The sequence below is a fragment of the Oenanthe melanoleuca genome, chromosome 10 (assembly GCF_029582105.1).
Source record: "Oenanthe melanoleuca isolate GR-GAL-2019-014 chromosome 10, OMel1.0, whole genome shotgun sequence".
NCBI lineage: Eukaryota > Metazoa > Chordata > Aves > Passeriformes > Muscicapidae > Oenanthe > Oenanthe melanoleuca.
In genome coordinates, this window is record NC_079344.1 from 4,915,048 (window position 1) to 4,939,664 (window position 24,617).

General features: G+C 42.9%; 2 protein-coding genes across 2 annotated transcripts in view; one reads left to right on the forward strand and one right to left on the reverse strand.

The window, feature by feature from the left end:
• RFX7 (regulatory factor X7) overlaps positions 1-24,617 on the reverse strand; it is a 49,323-nt gene that overhangs the window by 19,326 nt on the left and 5,380 nt on the right. Inside the window, exons 2-4 of the mRNA XM_056499943.1 lie at positions 8,335-8,368; positions 1,156-1,238; positions 237-359 (exon numbers count right to left, since the gene is read on the reverse strand). Coding sequence (XP_056355918.1) covers positions 237-359; positions 1,156-1,238; positions 8,335-8,368 — 240 coding nt within the window. The remainder of the gene's footprint in view (positions 1-236; positions 360-1,155; positions 1,239-8,334; positions 8,369-24,617) is intronic.
• RAB27A (RAB27A, member RAS oncogene family) overlaps positions 1-24,617 on the forward strand; it is a 276,869-nt gene that overhangs the window by 10,598 nt on the left and 241,654 nt on the right. The gene's annotated exons all lie outside the window — the stretch shown is intronic.

The window sequence follows — 24,617 nt, forward strand, 5'->3', positions numbered from 1 at the left end:
CGATATTTAATTGCTAAGAAATGCTTGTACCTTTCCTTCAGCAACTGTACATGTAATGCACAATTTAAACATCAGAGTCTTATCTCCAGAGGCAGTAGCAATGAATATAGTTTGCCACACTGCATTCTCAGGTACAGCAGCACGGTCCATCTCGTGTCCACACACACCAGTGGGGCCCCTGCAGAGCCAGAGTGACAGAACAGTGCACTGGCTAAAGCTGTGCGTGTGGCACTCACTTGTACTCATCATACACCTCCTGCTTGGGAAGGGAAGTCTCGGGGTGCTCTTCCAGGGTGTTGCGTATCCAGGAGAAGGCGTGCATCTGCTGGGCACGGCTGGAGGACATGGAGAGCTGATCGCTGCGGAGAGAACAGCACTGCTGGTCAAGGCTTGGCTCCACAGCTCCTCCTCACTTACCACACTTATTAACTGTCCGCCTAAGGAGCAGAGACACCAAAGAGGGCCTGCACCTCATCCATTTACCTATTCCTTGAGCCATGGGCAGCACTTTCTCCCTCTTTCATTCACAATTTAACAAAGAGACTCCACACTCCAGTTCTTGACTGATACACAGCTGTGAGTACACAGCAACTCTTAAATTTATTATTCCTTACTGGCCACCTCTAAGCCTTTGCCCACTTAGCTTGCCAGCTGTCCTTTGGGAATACCCAGTTTTCCCAGGAGATGCTCAGTGTGCTTTCTGTAGGCACCTGCCTATCTATAACCATCCTACTGGGAACAGGTTTATTTTGTGACACTGATCTGTGGGTTGGTTTTCTAGAACTTCCTTTAGTCAAATAAGAGTTACCAGAAATACCATCAGTTTTTTCTTTCACCCACTATCACATTGGTGTTGCTATTTTATGACTTCATACATAAACAGTGAAGGAACAATTACACAGACTGTGAAACACTTTCTCTGATGACTCTTTCATTTTAGGATATTTATAATCACAAGCTTTTCAAGCAATAAAAGATTCTAAAGTTTTAAAAAAACCCTAACATCTGATTTTCAAGAAAACAAGAGTACTTAACATTTAACAAAGGTTGCTTCTGCTACCAACATCATGTGAATGATTCCTCAGCAGTTAAGTGCTGCAGGAAGTACAGCAAGTTTTCAGTACTAGCTGCTCACCTTTACACTCACACACATACCTTTTGTCTCCATTGTTGGGACCCGAAGGCAGCTGAAGGTAGAGGTAGAGTTTCTCTAGGTCTGTAAACTTCTCAACTTCTTGCTAGATAAGGTGTTTTGGTTTGAAAAAAAAAAAAAGTGGAGAGAGGCGAGGGGGAAAAAAAGCAAATAAGAACAGTTGAGCTTGACAGCTAAAAACTGTCATCTGACAGTGTGTTCCTAAACAATATAATTTCAAACAAGTATATATTCACTTATGTGAAAAAACACGACTATTAGCACTATGTGACTAGAAATGTGATTTCCTATTTTATTTGCACATCCTCACCCACCAGAAAGTACTTGTTACAATTACAAAATTAATATGCAATAAAAGCAGAATCTGGAAAAATATTAACAATGGATCATTTCTGTAACCAGACATGTAACATGAAAACTTGGTCTTGTCATAGTACACATGAAGCACCTCTGAGAATCCAGCTCACAACCAGCTATGCTGTAACAGCATGGAATGCCAGACCCGATCCTGCAATCCACTGTATTTTACTAATAGTTAAGTATCATAGACTTTAATGAAGTAATTTTAAAAATTATCTATGTACATATGTATTTTTTTTTTGTTTTCTTTGGAAATCAGTTCTTGAAACTGTTACTGCACACAAGCCCTTCAGTTAACATCTATCTCAGTTATGTCAGACTGCTCCTCCAGAGGATACCAGCTGAGGATCAGACACAAGGGGCAGTTTAACCTGGTGTATGCAGCCAGCAACTGCTACACAGAGACCAGCTTTCAGTCATCTGAAACCAGCTACATGGACTTAGAAACAGAAGGAAGATCAATTGTGGTAAGATGCTCAGGGCCTGCTCAGCAGCAATGCAAAGAAAGCCACGCAGCAGGAAGCACAGGGGGTTTCCTTCAGGAAGATGATACAGAAGCACTGCCTAAGGTGGTGCACCATCAGTACAGCTGGAGACTAACACGATCCTTTCTAAAGTCAAAATACAGCTTCTGGATTACTGCTAATTCTCCTTGACTTTACTGGTGTCTTACTGCCAATGTCATATTCTCCAGAAGGAAGAGAAAAGAAGAGGGACCAACATGCAGTGAGACCTGGCTCGCTTCAGCAGTGAGCAGAATGGAGAGTGGGGAAACCAAAAATCTAAACTTCACTTCAAACCGGGGTCCCTACCAGTCACGTCCAGACCAACCCTGTTGGCACAAAACTGACAGCAGCACCCAAAAGAGGAGGTTCCACTTCCTCCTCCCTGACCCCAGACCCTGTGCAAGGACTGGAGGGACATGGTATCCAGGGAAGGCTACTGGGAGAGCACGGAGGCCTCAATAATCCCGGCCAGCAAACCCCACCCAGAGCTCTGCACAGAACGGGGCCACCAGCGATGCGACAGAGCTGCCCAGAGCCAAGAGAAACACTTCCAGCAGCACACAGGTAACAGACACTGGATGTGCTGCTTTTATAAGCTGCAGAAAACCACATTTGGTTGGGGATTTTTCCTCTGACAAATTCCTGAAATTTGCTGACACTGATTTCTGTGTGGCTCTAGAGCAGCTTACACAGCAGTGGTGCTCAGACCGCCAAGTATCCAGAGAGATATTTCTTAATAATGGGTGCATTTTGTCAGATTCTCTGTTCTTCCTTTCCTGTATGAATCACAGCATTTAAATTAGTGGGTTTTCCATTAGCAAGCTCATTATTGCAAAGTCAATGTTTGCTAAAGAAAGAATTTCAGAAAATTAGTAACTTTTGAGAAGACAGAAATTTAACAAGAAAATTTGTACTTCATTATTAGACATCCTCTTGTCCAAGGAACTTAGCTCTTTTTGTTTTAAACGGCAAAAGCCCAAGCAGCACACCAAAGGGCACTGTCTGGGTGGGATTACTTTGCGTGGTAAGCACTAATCCATGAGACAAAAGCATCCCAGGCAAAATAAATCACCCCCTCCTCTTCCCATGAGTCTGGCACTGAAGTGGAAGACAAGATCTCCCTTCCAAATCTAATGAGCCCAAGTGCAACACAGAAGGCAAGGTTTTAGAAGAAATATTAAACCTTTCATCAAAATACACTGCAGTAGTTTCAGTGCCCACTGCAGCTGAAGCCATTTCTGTGTCATGGCAGGAGGAAGGGGCTGTGGAAGGGCCCTGTCTGAGCCACTCTGCCACACAGGTCCCACCTGCCAACCCTCCTAATGAAAGAAAAACCAGAACAAAAAAAAACAAACCCCAGCAACAAAGGAAAAAATGTGACTGTGTTAGCAGAACCTTTCCAAAGGATGTGAGTGAGCCAGTGACTCTTCCATGAGCAAAAGTGCATCCCTACATCTGAGGTGGCTGAGGATTACAGCTTCCTCACATCCTTGGCAGAGGCAGCTGGAGAGTGATGTTATCTCACTGTCTGCACTCAAACCCCACTCCTCTCCATGCCTGTCCCTAGGCAGCACATTCTGCACAATTCCTTCAGCTTCCAGCAACAGCAGCAGGGAAGCCCTGGGAAGGCAGGACCTCCTCAGAATAGGAGTTAAAAGAAGTCACAGGCAGTTCACAGAGGTAATCCTACCTGGGTGATAATTAGATAAACCTAAGCTTATTAGATGAGACTGAATCTATTTAGAGAAAATCATCTTAAAACTGAAGAAGTGCCAGCAAGGAGATGGAGTGTGACAGTCAGTGCAAGTAGATTTGGGAAAGACTGCATTTTGTTTAGTTAAAATTGGTTAAACATTGTTTTGTTTAAGCTGTTTTCTCTACACATTTCTGAAACCCTCAAAATTTGGTTACAGTCTTGGTAAGTACTGTCTCTTCTTCAATCTCAGCTGGCATCCACCAGTTCTCAATGCCAAAAGTCTGGTGAATCCAGTAATACCTGCAGTTGCTGTTACTGCAAATGCTCAAAGCATCAAAACTTTAAAATTTTTTAATGCAATAAGAACTGCAAAATTTGGGAAACTGGAGGAGCACCTCAGCTGGCTCACTGACCAAGAAGAAAAATATTCATTCATTCTGAGTTTTTATTTATGCTAGGTTGGATGCATATGGAAATAAATAAAAAGAAACAAGAATACAAAATATTCTATAAATTCCCACCCCAATCCCCAAATAGGTCAATAGTGTGGAAAAAATAGGCCATTAGAGTGGAAGAGAGCCACAGCATCAAAAGGAAGAATGTGATGCTGGTACCATCTTGGATACACTCTCTTTTGTGCAGCCTGCTGTTCTAAAAACCACAGAGCCTGTGCAATGTCTGGGGAATCCTTTGCTGCTACTTAAAAGGATCTAAGAAAAAATCCTGCTTCAAATATCCTGACCTTGATTGACTAGTTCTATCACATCAGATGAAGATGGTCTAATTCTCCAAAGGCTATTTATAAATCATATTTCTTGAAGTTGCATTAGAAAAATGCACAAGCATGCTAAACTGCTTGCTGGACTGAGCTGTAAAGCCAGCACAAAGCATTGCTTCTGGTACTCTTGCTCTTCACACATTACCTTTATCTCCTGCAACTGGAACCATATAAAACAAAGGAAGATTTATGAAGATGGGGAGCAGGCAGTGTTCATACTAATTTTACAACTTGGCTTCAATTTAGCCAAAAATCTATCTCAAAATACCTCCGTGATCTTATATTCTGAGACAGAAAAATTAAGGACAAAGAATTAAAAACCTCAAGTCACAACTAAGCAAAGACTTTCAGTAACATATAAACGAACAGAAATCTTTGCTATTAGTTTTGACAGTTACCAAATACAGAAATGCACTAAATAAGTAGCAAAGAAATTAAACCAGAGATTAGTGGTCACACAGATCTGCTCCAAATGAATCTGGCCTTTTGCTGCCTAAGGTGGATATAGAACAAGATTTTCATTGAAATAGATGCAACTTTCTTTTTCAATCTAACAGGCATTTTGATTGAGCAAAATAAACACCTGTGAAATAAACCAGGATAACCAAAATTATGTGGGGTAGGGTTTTTTCCAATGAAAATAGCAGGTTTTGATATCTGTTTCCATTCTGGGAGACACTAACTTGCCACTGCAAGTTTCTAGAGGAAAAAGAGACAAAGATCTGGTCAGCATACAATGAGGTTAAGGACTTAAGCTGTGCTATAGGAAACAGAGTTTATTCATGTTTCTGCTTCAACAGAGAATCTAGAGATTTGACCATGAGTCCCCAAAATCAAAGAGTATCTTTCAGGTTTCCTGACCTTGGTGGATTGGTTCTCTCCTTCTGGTTTTCTCTGACTGCTGATCTACTGCCAGGTCACAAACATTCATTCAAAGCTTCATTCCAAAGTTGTCAAAAGAGATTACCATAGGAAAACTCCAAGCAAAAAAAAACCCCATGTGCTTTTTCTTGATTGTTTACCTAGTCAGGCCAAATTTTAAATAAAATAGAAGAAGAATATAGTAAGGAACAATCAGAAGAGGTGCTACTTCTGTAATGTACACAGGGCAAATGTAATTCAAATTTGAACTATTTCAAATTTCCATAATGAAAGCAGAATAACAGGTTATTTCTGTCCTCAAGTTTGGATAAGGGGAGCTGAAGGCCAGGGGCACCCTTCAAGCTTTATGCAAGACTACTGTTTTAGAGCACACAGACTGCTCTTAGTATTTCTACATTTTGATTATTTATAGACAACTATACTCTAATCAAAGTGAAAAAGGCTCTGCCAATGGCAATGTAATCTGCACCTACTGGCAGAAAGGCCTAAAAATTTGTCATACTTCAGCAGAACAAACATCTATTATTTAACAACCATAACTAAAAATAGCAAAGTAGTCAAGCAATCATCTCCCCACTCTATGATTAGAGAAACAAAAAGCAAAGGTTAAATAAGTTACTCTAGGTGAGATGGTTTGCTGGAAATATCACCAAGACAGAAAATAACTAATACTAAAAATACCCTCTTATTCTAGAAAGCAGCTAATAAATACATTTAATATGCTTTATCTGAGCAGAAGCAGGGACATATTTCAGGTGCTAAATATTCCAAACAAGCCCTAAAAACACATGGCAGCTTTGTTCAGAGAGTGCCCAAGCACAGCTGCCAAGGCTTTGTGGAGCTTCTGCCAGTCTCCTGTAGTGCCACCAGACAAGAGGCACCTTGGCTGCTGCAGGACTGACAGACACTGCCCAGCACACCCCACACCAGCAGCTCTGGTTTCCATGGCCATCCATCCAGCACTCCCTCACCAACACTGACCTCTTTTCAGAGGACTAAAGAAAGAAACCCTGGCCTTCTTGTTGACTGATTATTTGGAGCAAACCATTTTAAAAATCGGGTTCAAAAGTTCACTTAATATGTGGCTACAAATATAACAAGTGAAGTCATAAGAGAATCTACTGCTAGACATGTTTACTACAGTTAAAAAGATGTTATAATGAATTTTTAATGACTGTTTACACGACAATTCTTGCTAATTATCTTTTTTGGATTGCACAGTATACAATGATTTTCCTATGATCTCCCAGAATCTGACAGTGTGCCGGAATGTGAGTGGTGCAGTGTAACAAGTCAAGTTGAAGGCAGATAAGTCTGGACTCTTGTATGAGCAGTTGCAGTCTCTTACACTGGCTGCTCCCCACAGCCCTCTGAAATGAGGGACCTCCAGAACAGACTATTGCCATCACCTCTGCTCCTTCCTAGCTCTCTCCCTGCTGAACTGTGTGGAACTTGGCAGCCTACAAACATCTGTGCGTGGCTCTGCACAGGGGGCTGTGACTGGTGCTACCAAAGGAGGGATTCAGAGCCACACAGCCTTTCAGTTCAACAGCTTTTAGATTCTGTCTTGCAGCTCACAGCTTTCCAAAGCACCTAAAACCACAGAAACCATTTTGCTACAATTCAGCTAAATTCTGATTTCCTCAAACTATTCTGATCTTGGATTTTTCTTGTTTAAACCCAAACAGCATTGGATCTACCTTTGCTAACCTAGAGTGGCTTTTCCACTGTTGACACAACTCCTCTGAACTCATCAGCAGGACAGACAAGGAGGCATCTGGAACAGAAAATTAGACCATCAGGACACTGCTGCTCCGTTGCAAGTCAAGCCATGGAGACTGCTTTGTGTCCAAGACTTCTCAGTCAATCCAATGGATGAGACCTACTCAATACCCTCACACAAATAGATAACCCCTACCTCAGTCCACAGTCCGTAAATATGCAGAATTTAATGCAAAAATAGTCCTAGTAAAAATCTATTTTGTTAGAACAGATTGCCAAAAGCAGATGACTGGTTAACCTCCTACGTATTTACTCCCTCTCCAGGGAAACTTAGAAACACCTACCCCAATTCCCATTTTTTTTCTACAGAAATACCTGGTGTTAAAAGAGTTTTACAAATGTAATTTTGCAATCTTTTGCAGTCCTTTTACCACTGAAGACTCACATACAAAATTAAGATCTTAAGACACCTGCTTGGTGTTCACAAATGTCAGTAAGTAACAAAGGGGACAAAAATTACATTCTGCATCCCTATTTCCATTGGGTGCATCCAAGAACTTTTAAACAGAGGTTAAATGGGATCCAAAGTTTGTTTGCAACATAATATGGCTTTAACAATAAATTAAAACATTTTAAGGCAAGACAATTCAGTACCACCTGAATTAGCCTTTAATAATGTGATTTTGAGGAATATTCTTTGTTAGCTCAGCTATACTATTTAATAGTATCCATATGGTAGTCTATGACTCTTTTTAATCTTATCCTCTGGTATTCCTGGATGAAGGGCTCAAGGCAGAAAGTCAGGATAAGCAATCCTTTCCAGTCCTAAGATTTATGAACTCAAGATTCTGATTTTAAAATACTTGCAAATCGCTTACTACTAAAACAAATAAAACCTCTTTCTGAACCAGTGCTTCCCAAAAATAATCTCTTATCACTGCCTAGATCCTGTTATTTTAATGCACATATGAAGATGATGTTTTTGGATTTCAAGGGCCTCTCCCACTACAAAAAATGATCTCTCTGCCCTAAGCAGCACAGGAGAGCTAACAGGACGTGTAGTGTTGCACACTTCTGGGAAGGCACCTGAGATGGTAACTAATTTTGATCACATTTAGTGGTAGTACCTCGAAGTGCTGCTAAGGAAAAGCTTCATAATAGCTGTCAGTCTCCAGAGTAATCTATTTTGGTCTGGCAGCTCATTAAATATTGAAAAGAATTCTGAGGTTATACTTACCAAAATGCAGTCCACTTTAGATTGTACAGTTTTGCTAGATGTGAGGGAAGAAAGAGAAAAAAGAAATACTGAATTAGTCTAAAATCAGTGACAAAAACATTATATATTAGAATTTCTATCACTACACTACAGGCTTTATATTTTGCTCTGAAATATCATGCCAGTCTATGGAATAATACTCTGTCAGTTATTTTTCTGTAGAAAGTCACCCAAACTTAACTGCTTGTTAGAATTCTTGCTGCTCTGTTCTTTTACATAAGAACTGTATTTTTTTAATGAAATACCATTGCAACTATTATCCCAAGCTACAATGCAGCCAGGATGGATGTCACTACTTTTATTGCAGCTCTTACACAATTCAAACGCATTGGACTTGTTTATCTGCAAACACAATCAACATCCCCCTCTCCTCATGCTTCAGTAAATCCCATCACTTCAAGGCATGTGTTTCCAGCATTCCAAAGAGCTGCTAGAAGGCACACAGCTGTTATTCCACTGGCAACTCCGGAGTTTTCCAAGTTAGTGTCTCTACCTCCCAGCTGGCCTATTAAGACTACACTGGGTGGGGACTCAATTGAAATATGCCAGGAATGACCTCAGTGCATGTGCCAAGGCGGGCAAACAGTATGGAACTTATTATACTTCCTATAAACACACCCATGAGCAGCTTTTGTGCTTCTCAAGGGTGCTGCACTTCACATGCTTCGTCTGACAGCGTTAGTTGAAGGCATTTTATCACTGCCCTGAAGAGGAGCAGGCTTCCCATGCAGAACCCAGTCTGAACACCTACTGAACAAGCATCTATCATTTTTTGAAGTTCAGAGAGCAATTATTTAACCAGTAAAATAAAGCATAATTCAATCTCGTTACATAACAAAGTATCTCATGGAAGTTATTTTACTTTTGTACAGATGCTATCACAAACAAAGCTAGACCAAGTCAGGCAGCTGATGGATCTACTAAAACTACAAGAAACAAGCAAAACAAAAAGCTCCAGTGTCTGGTGGTGATAGCAACCAGCATCTACTGATCTATCAGATGCCCAGAGGCAGGAGTTTGGTTGCCCTGCTTGTTACACCATTTCCACTTTGAAACAAGACAGTCTAAAAATCTGTTTTGTAGACTGCTAACACTGATGCCCCGTCCCATACAAGAACTGCTCAGGTTATAGTGACAAAATACAATACAAGATTTCAACAGGTAAGATTAGTTGTCAAGGTCACTGAAGCAGATCCATCAGCAGACATCCACTTCAGCTGACTTTGTGTAGGAGAAGCCATCAGGTGGGTAGACAGAAACACCAAGGAGACAGTAAAGCAGAGCTGCTGGGGATTTTTAAGAACAGAGGGTGCTAAGGATTGTAAAATGGAAGCTTTGCCTTGCCTTGGGAAAGATGCTCACATATACTGCAGCAACTGAAGACAGGAACCTAAATGTCATCTCACTCATCAAAAACCACCATCTTACCAGAAAAGTCAAAGGACACCAAGCATGGAAACCTGCTGCTGCATGTTGCCAGTGTACCTGACCCAAAGCTGAGCAATTGATGGGGACACAGCTGCTCCAGTGGAACTTCTCAACCCCAGACTCCACCTATCCACTGCCTCTAACCCTGAGCAAGGTCTCACAGTCCCCGTGCTGCTACAGATCAACAGCCTCTCCTACAAAGCAGCAGGCAAAGAATCAGGCATATGTACCCATTCTTGTACCCAAACCTCCTGTATGGCTTCACATGACAGTTTATGCAGTAAGGGTGCAGAAAGGGCAAGGGGATGCAGGGTACAGACATGGCAAACTTAGCCCAAACACAGCCTCTACAGACTTGCAGACAACACCATGCACTGGGCTTTCCAGGAGAGCACACTCCAGCTTCCCTTCTGCCAACCTGAGCACCAGCATGCCCGTCTGCATTAACATCTTCTTGCAAAGAGAAAGAGGCAAGTTGCCAGGAGAGCTGGGCAGGAGATCCCTAGAGCTGTCCTTTTATCTCCAAATATCAGTCTGAGTCAGGAACTGTAAACTCTCAAAATTTAATTCAGGCTCTTCCAGTTGTGACCTCTGCTCCTACAGCACCAATCAACAATGTTGAGAAGCTGAAGCAGAGGAGCAATAATAGGGCCAGTAAATACAGCTCCACTATGCTTCCTTTTCACCAACTGGTGGCACAAAAAGGACAGTCAAGTTCATGTCCTCCAATCTGCAAGCAGATGTGACATTTTAAAAGGAAAAGTCTCACTGCTACAGCAGGGATAAGTGTGATCTCTATTTAAAAAGCAATGTTTTCCATCTCCTGCTCCATTCTCTTGAGTATACTGAAAGGACATAATTAAAATTTGTTAGTGGTAAACTAAGGTTTTCTTCTTCTAACCAGAGAACAGGTTAATGTTGCTTCATTCTATAAAGCTTGTGCCTAATGACAAAAAGCTTACTTCCCTTCAAGTAGAGGCTGTCCACATCAAAGTCAAGCAGTGGCAACCCTGAGGAATGAGGCCTTTGACATGGCCCTGAGCACTGCACAGAAACACTCCTTTTGGTGACACTGCAGGACACATTCCCATCATGAGATAAAAAGACAAGGTACAAAGGTGGCAAAGGGACAGACATCCCATTTACACCTGCCACCTTTGTTTATTTTGTCCCACTTCCTCTCCTCTAGCAGGACATACATGCTTTGAAAGTTGAAGTTTCATTTACAAATAAGTCTGCTTCTGTCTGTCAAATGCATCCTTTACCTAATTACTACTGCAATTACAGTGCCTGCAACCAGAAATGCCAACAACCAGGCTGAGTCAGGCCCTACACAGAGCCATTTCTAACATCTGGAGGCCATTACCCACACATTTCGCTGCAAGCCTAGGAGTAGCTGCAGAAGAGCAGAGGAGTGATGTTCTTTCTAATGAAAATAACCATTTGAATCTATTTGGAATCTAAGCCCATTGGAAACTCAGAAACTGCACCTAAAGGCCACAGCCAGCATTGTTCCTCCTGCTGCTGCTTCTGGAGGCTCACTGTGATTCAACCCCATCTAGAAGCACAGCTGGGGTTACTCAAAAGAGCTCTTGGTGAGCTCCTTTGTAGCTCTTCATGATGACAGTTTCTCTCAAGTTAAACTTACTTGATTCTCAAGTTCACTTACTTGATCCAAAAATTAATTCAGGCTACTTCATGCAATTTTATCCAGGACAAGATTTGTGATTCTGGGGGTAGCTGTCTCTTGTGAGTGACAATAGAAGTGGCTGCTTTTACAACTGCTTTGGATTTACCAACTTGGGCCCAGTGACCCAAACAAGAACTGCAGAGCAGAAAATTTTATATCAAAACTTTTTGTGTGCTCCTCTAATCAAAAATTAGAGACACTATCACAATCAACAAAGAGACATTTATTCAGAGGGTACCATCCTGCTGAGTTTCAAAGCTAAGGCACACTGAGTACACCCTGTTGTACTGTCTACAGCAATGCTCCTCAAAAATGCCACCTCTGCTCTAAACATCACCAATGCAGATCAGCCTGGTCATCCCTGGTCACCTACCCACCAGCCACTCAAAAACATGCACCCAGCTTCTTCTAATTAGTAAAACAGCAGAGAAAATGAGGTTTCTTAGGCTGTGCTTGGAGAAGCAGCACAGGGCAGCTCCCTGCAAAAGCTGCTTTGTTTCATGGAGAATCCTAGACCCCACAACTTACCAGGGAACATGTATTAGCTGCTTTGGGTCTACAGGAAAAAGCCTTACAGGAAAGACTCTGGCCCACCCTAACAGCCTCAGCTTTTCACTTTTAGGACCAAGACATTGGAAGGATTGTTGAAGGTAATTTTCAAAGGCTGTAGCAATTGAAGCTTCTAAAGACTGAAGACAAACTCCTGAAATTATCTTTGGGAGAATGAGATGGGGAGAAATTAGATGAAAGTATTTCCTCAAACTGCTCTCTGTCTTCTGTCAGAATAAGTTTTCCCTGACCTATTTATGTATTTCTGCTCAGAACAGCCCTGACTTGGCATGGGCAGAATGAGGAGTATGCTCTCTTCCCAGGTGAGCAGCTGAGTTTACTTTGCACTGAGGGAGAGAGAGGGGAAAAAAAGCAGAATAAGGCAAGGAGGTGCAATTTTTTTTTTTTTTTTTCTAAGTGGCATAAAACCAGATGCTGCCAACCTTCCTCTAATTAAGCAATACTTTACTTTCAGGAAGAGGTAGCTGAATTGCACTGAGAAATATGGGACTATTGTATTGCCAGAAGTGGCAGAATCCAGTTGCTCTGAGCACAAACACCTCCTTAATGCTGTTAATAGGAGAAGCCACAAGGGATAAGAGAAGCCTTATGTCCATGAGACCAGAAAAAGGGAGATGACTGGGAGAAATAAAAGAAAGTCCTTGGACTTACCAGCTATTGCCTGGTTAACCCTGAGCCTTCCCAATGCCTGCACAGCACTGAAACTAACCCTTAGCAGCTTTGCAGCTGAGAGAATTCAAGCCCTACAAAAGGCAGCAGTGACCAACACTGGGAGCACAGTGATCACCCCTGTGAGCACCCACCCTGCAGCACAGCTCCTCTCTGGGGCACATGTCCAGAGCAGGATGCTGCCAGAGGGTCTCCAGGCTGAGTCCCTGGCAGAAGTGGGACAGCAGCACCTCCAGGGCATCACTGTTCTGCTCAGTCAGGGGAGACCTCCCAGCCCCAAAAGTCACTCAGGACACTGCTCTCACCATTCAGGCACTGGAGTGGACTCATTCTTCAAACAAAAGAGGATGTCAACAAGAGACCCAGTTCAACCAAACTCAGCAGACAAGTGGAGCTACAATTTGTTGTGCAAAATTTAGTAATGGTTTGAGTAGGTGGTCACATGTGAGAAGCCCTTTTCATCAAAAGTTTGCTGCATTCAGTGAAATTGCCACAGTCTGTATCCCATTCAGCCCAAGATTGCAAATATTTGCATGAACTGAAACATCCTCCTGAAAACAGCCCCTGTATAGCTGTGTTTCATGTGCTTGGCACTTATTGGACAGCCTAGAAAAAACATTATTCCTGCCAAACCATAATGCAATTGATGAAAAGAAACTACTTTCCATGAGCCATACATCAGGAAGGCAGGGCTTAACTCCTGACCAGACAGCAGGTTCCCTCTGCAGGTTCCCAGTTTCCAGTACTGGTGTATTAAGTTACATTATTACCCAACATGCAGGACTTAAGAGCAAACAGTTGCAACTAAAATAGAAAAGCCCAGTGTGCAGTTACTTACCATAGGCACAGTTACCTAGTTATTCACTCAGACTGCAAACCACCCTCTCAACCATCTGAGAGAAAAAATGTTTACAAAGTTATAAAATAAACTTTCTTTAGAAAAACCAAAACAAAACCAAAAACCCATCAGGGACTGTTCAAGCCACAGGAAAGTTCTGAGTGGCTCACAGGCAGCACACACAACCCTGACAGTGCTGGTGACACTGCTGCCCTGGTGTTTTACTCACACCTGAAAAAAGCCTTCCACAGGAGATGGACATCCAAGCCAGCAGCTAGAGCTGTCTCTGCCAAGAGAGGGGTATCTTGGCCACACAGCCTATCAAAAATCACTGGGATCTGAAAAGCTTCCATTTCCCACTGCAGTAGTTCCCCCACACCATCCCCACAGGCTGTCTGTCACCCTGCTCAGCAACAGGGCCCAGGGGCAGCAGCACACGAGCAGCACTGCCAGCCACGTGTCTCCCAGGCACAGGAGGCATTTGGGTGTTGACAGTAACCCAGGGACTCTTTGTCCTGTGCACTGTCCTGCTGCCCCTTTGCCTCTTGCAAAAACCCACTGCAGCTCCCAAGGAAAACAAGTCAGACTCCACTACAAAGAACCAACATTTTTGGCAAAGTTATCTTTCTGAAAGCCATGTTAAAATAGGGAAGGTAATTACTAAACTGACCACATACCCCTTTGGAAAGATTCAATCCGAATTCCACAACTCTGGTGACATCAGGTGACATTTGAAAAAAAAAAATAAAAAATCTCTATTTACTGTGTGCTGTGAGGAACCACTCAATAAAAGGATTACCAAGCCCATTACAGTAAGTGGTACTATCAGAAAGGTACTATTATCACATCCTTACCACGACAAGCACTGTGTCCCAGCAGTGCCTGCAGCAATCAGCCCTTAATTCTTAATCTTACTGAATTAATGCTTCTCTTTCTTAGACTAACAGCTCTAAATATATCTTTATATAACCTTCCACACAGAAGCACAAAGAAATGTTAAACTGGAGCCAAGGATCATCTAAGGAGAAAATTATGAAACAGCCGCCTATGTATGCTGCTACTCAATTAACATCTTAACATATGCCATGTTACATTGTCTGGCTTGGCTCACAGTGATAAAGAAGTAAAATGGCTGTAAAAGCATTTCAATTAAATATTTAGAAAGCAGAGCTGCACGAGGTTGAAACTTGTTGGAATTAGCAAAATGACGACGATCCATACTGCTGAGCTGATGGTGTGAGAGCTCCAGCACAGGGCACTGAGCAAGGACAGCACAGCCCAGCTGGGCACGGCAGGGTCAGGAACCCCCCATCCTCACCGCCCACCCCCGGGCAGCACCAGCCAAAAATGAGGAGGCTGCTGATGCCACCTAGGGGCTCTGTCCCTGCCTGCTCTGCTCCCTCCCCCGGGAGAACCCAGGGTCATGCCCCAGACACCAGCCACTTGAGCCCAGCACAAACACAGGCAAAACACTGAACACAGACAAACTAGGTCTTTCAGGATTCAAATGCAGATAGATTTTTTTTCCACATAAAAGGCACGGGGACCACAGCTGCATCCTAAAAGCACACGAAGTATCACTATTTCCCTAAAGTATAAAAATAGAACAGTGTCCACTGGAAATGTAGAAAGTGTCCAACTCTCAGGCCTCAAAAAGTAAATAAAGTGAGTATTCACCAACTGGTAAATATTGTCTCTTTCAGTCTGAAAGCAGATTCCTCCTCAATCCCAGGCAAGCCACCCTTTTCAGCAAAATCAGGAGGCAAACACTCAGCAAGCCAGTAAGAGTGCAACTAAAGGGTGAGCTGCAACTACTTCATCCTCCCTGTAACCTAACCCACCTCCTTCCACTCACCAGAGAGAATAAGCCAAACCAGTTTTCCATCAGACACAAGAAGGAGCAATGCTACATCACAGTGCTGAAAAACTTGGTGGTTCAGCATGCCTTGAAGTTAATGCAGGTTAAAATGTGTCAAAAGCATGACTTCAACACTTGTTACTAAAATAAATGCAATTAAAATAGTTCATAGAGGATAAAAATTTAATCCCTCCACCATTTCTGACACTATCATCATTTTATGAGTATAAATAAAGCCAACTATACAAACAGCTGAACAAAGAAGGAAGATAAGGCTGCTAATGAAATGCTCGTCTCAAACACAGCCCATTGTAATGAACTGCCAAGAAATAATTAGCCAGCAGACATCAGAATACCTGTGTCTGAAATGTAGGTCTAGAAACATCTCTTTCAGCTCCCTGAAGGAATCTAGTTGTATTCAATGCTACAGGCTTGTTCCACTATTCTTAAAATAACAGGGAAGAACTTGCAACAACCACACACTGCCAGGTGCTCTATTCCAACAAGACAGTCATTTCAGTTCCTGAAGTTGGGGTTTTTTTACATTTATTTAAATTCACTATATTGCCACAAGTTACTGTAATGAACTCTGAGAAGAGACAAAGAAAATGCTTTTACATAGCTTTCACCCTGGTTCTTTCAGCACTGCTGTGAATTAAAATCAGTGCATATTGTTACACTCGGGCAGGAGATTCTGTTCCAAGGATGCAGTGCCCTCTGTACAGGATGTGGGAAGATAATATGACTTCAGAGGAGCTGCATCCCATATTTATTACTAACAATCTACAATCTCAAAAAAAGTGTCATGAAAAAAAGATTGTTTCCATCTTTCTGCTTTCAGTGGGACATTCCTGAGATGAAATTTTTACTGAAACAGTCACCAGACATGCAGATTTGTGGCTAAACAGCAAATCATCCATTGCAACAACTTACATATTCCACAATGAAAACTGTGGGGTTTAAAACTAACTATGAAAAAAACAAATCAACTTTTTGCTGCTTCAGAATCCAGTCTATAGATAGCTAAGAGATCTGCTGTGCTATTTTCAGCTGAGGTCATCAGAAGCCCCACCACAACATTATTACTTAAGGGTCTGAACTGGAGGTGCTGTAAAACCAACCATAAGAGACACTGGGATTTTTCTCCAGCCTTTGTCCCACATGGCTCCAAGAAAGGATGCCTAGGGAAACTAGGGGGGTGACACTCCTCAGCAGCACTTAAAAACCAAACAGGAAATTAAATGCATCTATAAAACATGTGCACAAAATTGTTTCTCTTCCATGCCTGCAGAGCCAACAAGCTGAGGAGGAGGAGGAAGGCAGCACCTTGCTGTGCATCACAGCCTGCCACAGGTCAGACCTGGTCCTCTGCTGCCTTTCCCTTGGGAAATGGGGCCTACAGACAGCTGGTGGCACAGCAAAACAATATTCAAGTGAGAAAATAGGAAGAGTTCTACACTCTGCTTACATGTAACACACACCCAAAAATGTACAAATCTGCATAGGGCTGTTTTTACTGTACACAGCCCAGAGCTCAGCTGAATTGAACAGAACAGCTCCCAGTGTCAGCAGCTCTGCAGCAAGGCTTTCCTACCACACGTGCTTCCCAATCCAGGTGCCTGCATGGCAGATTTAAACCTGCTGATATAAACTGTGTTTCTTCATTTCACATTATTTCCTTCAACATATTCAAGACCCACAGCTATCCTGGTTAAATTCTATTAACAGAGAGATTTGCTGCTACTGGCTGTACCTCTTTATTTCCCTATTCATTTGATACCCAGGGGCTGTCACAGGTTTGCAGTGCCACACCCCAGTCCCTCCAAGCTCTTCTTCTTCTGTGGCTTTATCTCGAGGGAGCAGACGAGACCCCCCTGCCCTGCAGAGCCCCACATGCCACTCAAGTCACAACAAGCCAGCACCCAGACAGTGCACAGAGCCATCCCCTCCCCAAAAGCTGCAGGGTGAGCAGCTGCTGAGATGGGTGTCCATCCCCATGTGAGCCTGGAAAGCGAGCCCATCTCCCCCTCCCTGGCCTGGCACACACTGGGGAGCAGAGGAGCAATCCAGGGGCTGCCCTGGGCCTTGCACAGACACTGAGGAGGCCCAACTCAACCTGCAGGGTTCCCCTGGCACACTCTGTCCCTCCTCCATGCCACAGATATCCTTCTCTCTCCTCCACCCTGAACACTCCCCCATAGGCATCAGCCTGTCCTTCTGCAAACAAACCCAGCTTTTACCCAGCCCTCTGCTCCCAGTGCTGCTTGCAACATGCTATTACCCCTGCTTCTGCCCTGATTTCTGCATTCCTCCTCCTTGCTCCCTTTTCTCTCATGGCTGCCCACCACATAGCTCCTCTGCACCCTTTTTTCCACTTGAGGAACCTGTACCCAATTGCTGACTCGCAGGGAATGCAATTCTTGCAGCCTCTTAGGTTTCCCTGTGCTGAGTAATGCCCTGAGTATCTACATGCACTATCCAAGCAACTGCCTACTAAAAGGGTCACTCACTTCTTTCCTGATGGATGGGCATGGCTTCACTGCCACAGGAAAGGAAACTCCTCTCCAACTTCTGCCATGTTGCTCACTGGCACATTCCAGAACTCTCTCCTGTCCTTGGCCTCGCTATCAGGTGCAAATTTAAGGCTGAACATGCAGGATGAACATGGCACTGCTGCCTAATGGTGACCATACAACCTCCCACAGAGGACTCCCTCTTGTTCAGCTCCCACAGGTTCCTGCAGGCATCCATCCTTCAGCCTTGCATCTGCACAGAGGCACTTCTCACTCACCTCTGCTTATCAGCTTCAACCCACTCTAGGCACAGAAGCTGCCTGGTCTCTGCAAATAAAGCTGCAAGTAGCCAGAAGACTCCTGTCTATCTCAAAGGTCAGTTCACTGAATGCTAAAGCAGTGTAACTCATCACCTGCTTCTGCTTCTGGGGGTAGAAAAAATAATCTACGTAGCACCTTTTAAAATGGTTTGAAATCCTAAACTAGGATCTTCAGAAGAGTTACAAACACATGCTTGCTCCAATTCTTAAGGATTTATTTTGATACATTTGAGCTTCCCCAGCCTACCAGGAAAACTTTAGTTTACTTGCAGACACAAAAGCCTGTCTAAACCTGTAAGCTGCACTTGCTTAAAATTAAAGCTGCACAAAATTTCATTAAGCTAAAGCCGTGTGAGTTCATACGTGCATGCATCTATTTCAGTGTGCACCTACAAAGCTGAGTTTAAACACAACTGCAGTCACTCCTAGGTGGCAAATTAACTCTGTCCAACAGGTACCTTACACAGCCCTGCACAGCCAGTTTGTTGCCTTGCCATCCTACTTCTACAGGCAACCAGGGGGACAGGACCCAAAAACCTAACAACTTAGCCATTTTCTTCTCAAGTAACACATCTGCTTTGCAGGCACAGCATCATCCATACTCATTCTGATACCTATTTCAGACGTTTTCATATTGTCATGGTTTTCTTCTGAAAATGCAGCATAGGGCATATGACCTGTCCCATATGACCTGTCCTAGTAAAAAGTACTGAAGCCACCACAGCCACACAGGCCACTGAGTTTAGCACCCTACTCAGACAATTTACAGAACACCTGCATGGATTCATTATTCATAGCATGTACATTCCAAACATCCCTGGGAGCTGCACAGTTACACCACAACTTACTTAGTAAAAGAGTAAAAACCAGAAAAGGCTGTCCTTGATTAAATCTAGATCAGATTTCAGAAAAGCTGCACTAAATTTCTGACTTTCAGAGAATTCTATTTCAGGTGCATGTAGACAGTTCTAAAGCAATACCCACCAGGATAACAGTGCTGCTGTCATTCACCTGAAGGCTACAGGGCGTTTTCAGCATCTAACAAGCCACTGAATTATGCTTCTGTGTGTCACAATAATGTTACCCACAATTACTTGTCTGAGGGGTCCTTCCAGAAGGAGACTGCTCCAGAGCACTACAGAATTGATCTGGATTTTCACTCCTGGGAATCACATCATGCGTAAACATTGCAGTGGGAGAACAGATGTCCACATTACGAGAATGAAAATGTCCTTTCCTGATTATTAACACAGTTTGATTTCAATTTTCACAGTGAACTATATGCTGCCTTGCCACTCCCTTGCTCAGGAGCTGAACTGATCAAGCCAAAACTGCAACTCACCTCTCTGAATTTGACAAATTCCAGAAGAATACAACACACTCAAGCTATCTCCTACACTGGGCCTCACTTACTACAAAGCTACTGCTATTTAAAGTCATGTCAGCAGTAACTAAGAACTTTACTAAAGTGACAAGAATCACTGTGAAGTGACAAATAACAATCATTAGTTCTGCACTGTAAACACTTACCATTGCAAGTATTTTCACCCTAAACAGCTGGAGCTATTCACCAGCAGCATCCCAGTGCACACATGGGTGACTAAATGTTCACAGAGAGGCTTCCACACATAGAACCATGGTATACATGAGCTAAACTGTGTTTTCCAATCAAGTTAAAAGTTTCACCAACTTGATAGTACAAACTATAGTGATATATGAACCCACACTTGTACCCCCTCCAAGAGAAGAAAGCTGCTAGTGAGAAAGATGCAGTCCATGCAGATATGTTCCACAGAAGCTAAGTGGGGACTGCCTATACTCACTGGTACTGAAAAATATTTTGTTTCATGTTTATTCTTAGCCTTAGAGGTCAAGACTATTACCATTTTTTTAGCTGCTATTAACAAAAAACTGACTATTCAGAGTATCTACAGGATCTACAGGGTAATCAGACACCTGGCTTCACTCAGAAGTAATCAATAAGAGAGGTGTCTGGATATCTTCATGGATCACAGGTTAATTATACAGGTTACCAAATCTTAAGGGTCAGCATTTTAGCATTTTTTTGCATGATAAAATGATGCTCAAGATTAATTTTTAACTAAAGATTCACTATGAACTGAGTTTAGACAAACCTTTGTCCAGTGTAATTAAACACACACAAACCACCAGCATTTCCAAGTATTTTATTTGATTCAGGAAGCTATCTCCCAACAACTAATGGATTATGTTCAAAATAGCCTTTTCCAGGGATATTTCTTGCATTTTAAAACTCTATCATTCCCATTTCACTCACTTTTTGAATGGAAGAGGCAGATACTTTTCCCTCAGCTGCCATTTCATTTCGCAACTTTTTAGGAGTCAGTGATTGACCTGCACCACTGGAATCAAGCATAATGAAGGTAATGTTGCAGAGCAGGCTCCTGGAGCCAAAAGCTGGCTTAGCTCTTCAGCAAAATGTGGTTCCAGGTGTGCAGTTTCCATTTACTGCCAGTGAGTAACTTGACTGTCTTTTAAATATAACTAATTCATTTAGTTAATATGGCCTCTATTAGCAACTGTAGGCCCTCGATTTTTCATGTCAAAAGGCTTAACAGAGAAAGAAAATCAAGGCATAAAGAAAATTGACCAACCTTAATGAAAGGAATTTTGTCACATTTTGTCATAGCTTGGATAAAAAGTTTCTGTGGTATAGTCTGACTCCTGCAAAAACAGCTCAAAATTATTTTTAGCCTTTTTTTCAGACAGTCCCATCAGAGCAGAAGGAGCTGCAGCTTTCACCAAGGGCTGGCCAGCCTCACAGATGCCTGAGCCACAGGCACCACCTGCACAGCAGCAGCACATGGAGCACAGAGCAGCCGTGACCCCGCACAGAGCATCGCAGGCAGCTCGGTGTGGGAGATGGAGCTCTGAGTGGAGGATGCCAAGCACCACGAGCACAGCTCTCCTGGCAGGGCATCCTCCTCCCAACAAACTGCTGCCTGCACACCCTCAGCACACACAACAAACTGCTCCTGCCTGAGGATGCCCAGCCCTCAAGCAGAAGGCTCAAGTCTCAATTTCACATTGCCTCCAGACTCTGCATTCACTCAGGATCCAGAATCCCCTTGCAGAATTCTCCCCCCGGTTTAAAAAGCCCCCCCAAGCCTCTGGAGTACTTTCCTCCACTGAGCTAGCAATAAAACTAACATGTGGTTCTGGAAGAAGGAGATGTCACATTTTTTCAGAGCAGATTAAAAAACAAGACTAAAATTCCATCCACAAAAATATTAAATAAATGTTAAAGCTTTTCAATTTAGAGGCCTTCAAAGAGTTGCCACTAGTGGTACTGAGTAAAGCCTTTCCAGTCTGTATTTTAATGTAGCAGTGGTTCTGAAGAGGAAGGGAGAAGGCACACAGGAATATTTCCACTGAAGTCACAAAGACCACTCCAGATATTTTCAAGTGATTTCTAAACAAAGGCAAGAAGGTGGTAAGGCAAAAATAGGAGAACAAACTGCCCATCCTATCACCCAGCACACTTTTCTTACACACTAATTTTTGTTTGTCCAAAGGATATTTGTGGTAGATACTTACAAGGCAACCTCATTCGTACTGAGAAAAAGTTCCAACAGTTTGTATTGCTGACCACTTTAAAAACAGTATAATTCACTGCTTTATATGCAAAGTCATGAACTGTAATTCCTGCTTTCCAGGGCAATCTAACTTTTTCACCCACAGGTGTCCCAACAACCTTATAATGGCACTTAGGAATTTCTGACTAAGAAATACAGATGGGCTGCATGCCTGTGAGGCCATCCATCAGAAAGGACAGCCATTGATCACAGACCTTGACATTTAACCACAAACTGCCTCTCGGGGGGGATACAAATATGCCTCATTTAATGAACAAGTTCTCCCCAGGAACAAGATTTTCTTCCCAAACACGAAGTACCTGACAATGGGCAAGGGGCAGCACTCCCAGCCAGCAGCAGGGAAAAGCTGAGTGGGACTCATTGCTGTGGAGAACACAGGTACAGCCAGGCAGGGACACGTGTGCTGTCCTGGGACAGCCAGGGCTGCCCTTGCAGGGTCTGTGGGTACAGTGGGGAGGGACAGCAGCTCATGGGGGGCAGGTCCCAGCAGCCAGAGCCACCCCCAGCCCTGCAGCAACCCAGCCTCCCCACCCTCCGACACATCGCCACAGCAACCACAAGCGATTCAAGAGAAGCAACAAGGAAAATATTTGGGAAGTTCTGAATGCTTTTTTTTTCCACTGTCTTAATGATTAAACATTCAACAACACAAAACACTGGGCAGCTTACTGAAAGCCTGTTGATGGCACAGCAGCCGATAACAAGCATCCTACTTGATGAGAGATAATCCTTTTTCCATTAAATCAAGAAAGCATTAAAATTGAGATACTGGCTAAATCCATTTAGAACAAAACAAAACAAACCCTTGAAATTCCCAAAGATCTAACAGAACACCACAAAACATCCCACCACTTCCAGAATTTTTAGATTTAGGAGATCTTCTCACTGGCTTGAAAGCACCAATTTGTGCTGGCCTTTTGCTCAGGGTCTTTCTGGGAGGTAGTGCACTCATTGCTTTTTCATCTATTCAATTTACCTTTTGAATCACTACTGATAGCTTTGTAACACACGGTGCAGCATTCTACCTGGACTGCTCCAGAGGGAAGAGAGGAAGGTACCTCGTCCTTGTCGCCATAGTTTAAAAATACAGGGCTCCTTATTTATATATGAGGTTTTGTAATATTAGATATTAGAAAGGCTTGTACCAAAAATCCAAATTTGGATCCTGATCTGAATTTTGCAGCTCTGGCCCTTCTCCAAATACTTCTGTTTGGCAAGCAGCTGAGTAGAGTAACAAGAGAAGGCAACATACTTAAGTTATGGGATCTGTATAAAAACATTAAGCTCAACCCTTGCTCTCAAAATTACACACACACACACAAAAAAAAAAGACTAACAAAACCACCCTCAGCTTCAATTAATTAAAAGATTAATCAATGCTTCAGTACAAGTCTGATCACCCCAACCTGAGCAGTACTGTCATCTCACCCAATTATATGATTTTTCCTGATTAATTTACACAGTATCCAGAAACTTTCAGAGAAGGTTTCCAAGTGCTCTTTTGGATTCCTATTTGCCACTGGCATACAAACATATGTAAATAATGAAGAACTCTCCTAAATGGCAAGCAACCCAGCTATAGAGGCCTGGGACGACAATCCTGCAATTCTGTGCTTATTAAGGACTCATTAGAACTGCTGCTCTGAACCACATCACACCATCTGACTTGCTTCAGTGAAGAAACTCCTGCAGTGGAAAGTAAAATGTTTATGAAACAAGGAATTGCGTGTTTGGTGCTGTGAAGTCAACAACTGCATGCACTCCAATGCACTCCAAATGAACAACAGTAAAACTTATCCAAATCTTTTATCACTTGAATAGAGCTTTCCCCCCCCCCACAGAGTTTTTAGGTTCTATTGTTTCAAGAAAGAAAGACAAAATCTACAAACAAGAGTGAAAAATCCACTCTTCCTAAAAGCAGGTTTATAAAGACCTTTTTTCTGCAAAGCTATTCCCTCCAACTCAGAGCCAGGATATTCAATAAAACCTCAGCTCCATTCTCCAAAGGTTACATAAAGGTCACCATTCATTTTACCCAGGTTTATTTTCTAACCTTGTAAAAACGCCTGGAGACCAAATTGGCTTCCACACCTGCTGACCTAGAAACTGCAGCACTGTGGTGGCTGTGCCCCGTTTTGGAAAGTTGCTTCTCCTGCCACGCCTGTGCCCTGGCACTGACTGCTGAGCCTTTCCCAAGAGCACAGGATGCACTGCAGCAGGGAGGTGAAAGCTGCCAAACCCTGCTTGGGTGAGAAGGAATTCTTCTGGGGGGCTTCCCCACAAAAGGAGTTTCTGCATACAGGAATGTGTAGATAAAGGGTGTACCTGGCCCTTGTGCAGAGGAGTGGAAGGTCTCTGAACAACCCACAGAGGCCATCTCCAGGAGAGGTCAAGCTGAGGAAAGGACAAACAGTGTAGGATTTATTTTGCCTAATTCATGAGTTCTGCACCACAGTTACACCCTGGTTTGAAATTTGTTTTCAGTAAGAGAATTCTGATCACATGTAGTGATCAGATGGATTATTTTATGAAAACATCTTTCCTAGGAGCTGGCCCTCACCTCAGAAATGTATTTTTTTCCTCCACAATAACTACATGGGAACTTCTACAGAGCCAGGTGGAGTGAGATGAAACAAATTCTACTTTCTCCTCCTATCCATTTGGGGAAGCAGAATGTGAAGGAGAATGACAAACTGCTAAATGCTTTGCCCAAGGAGGGGTGA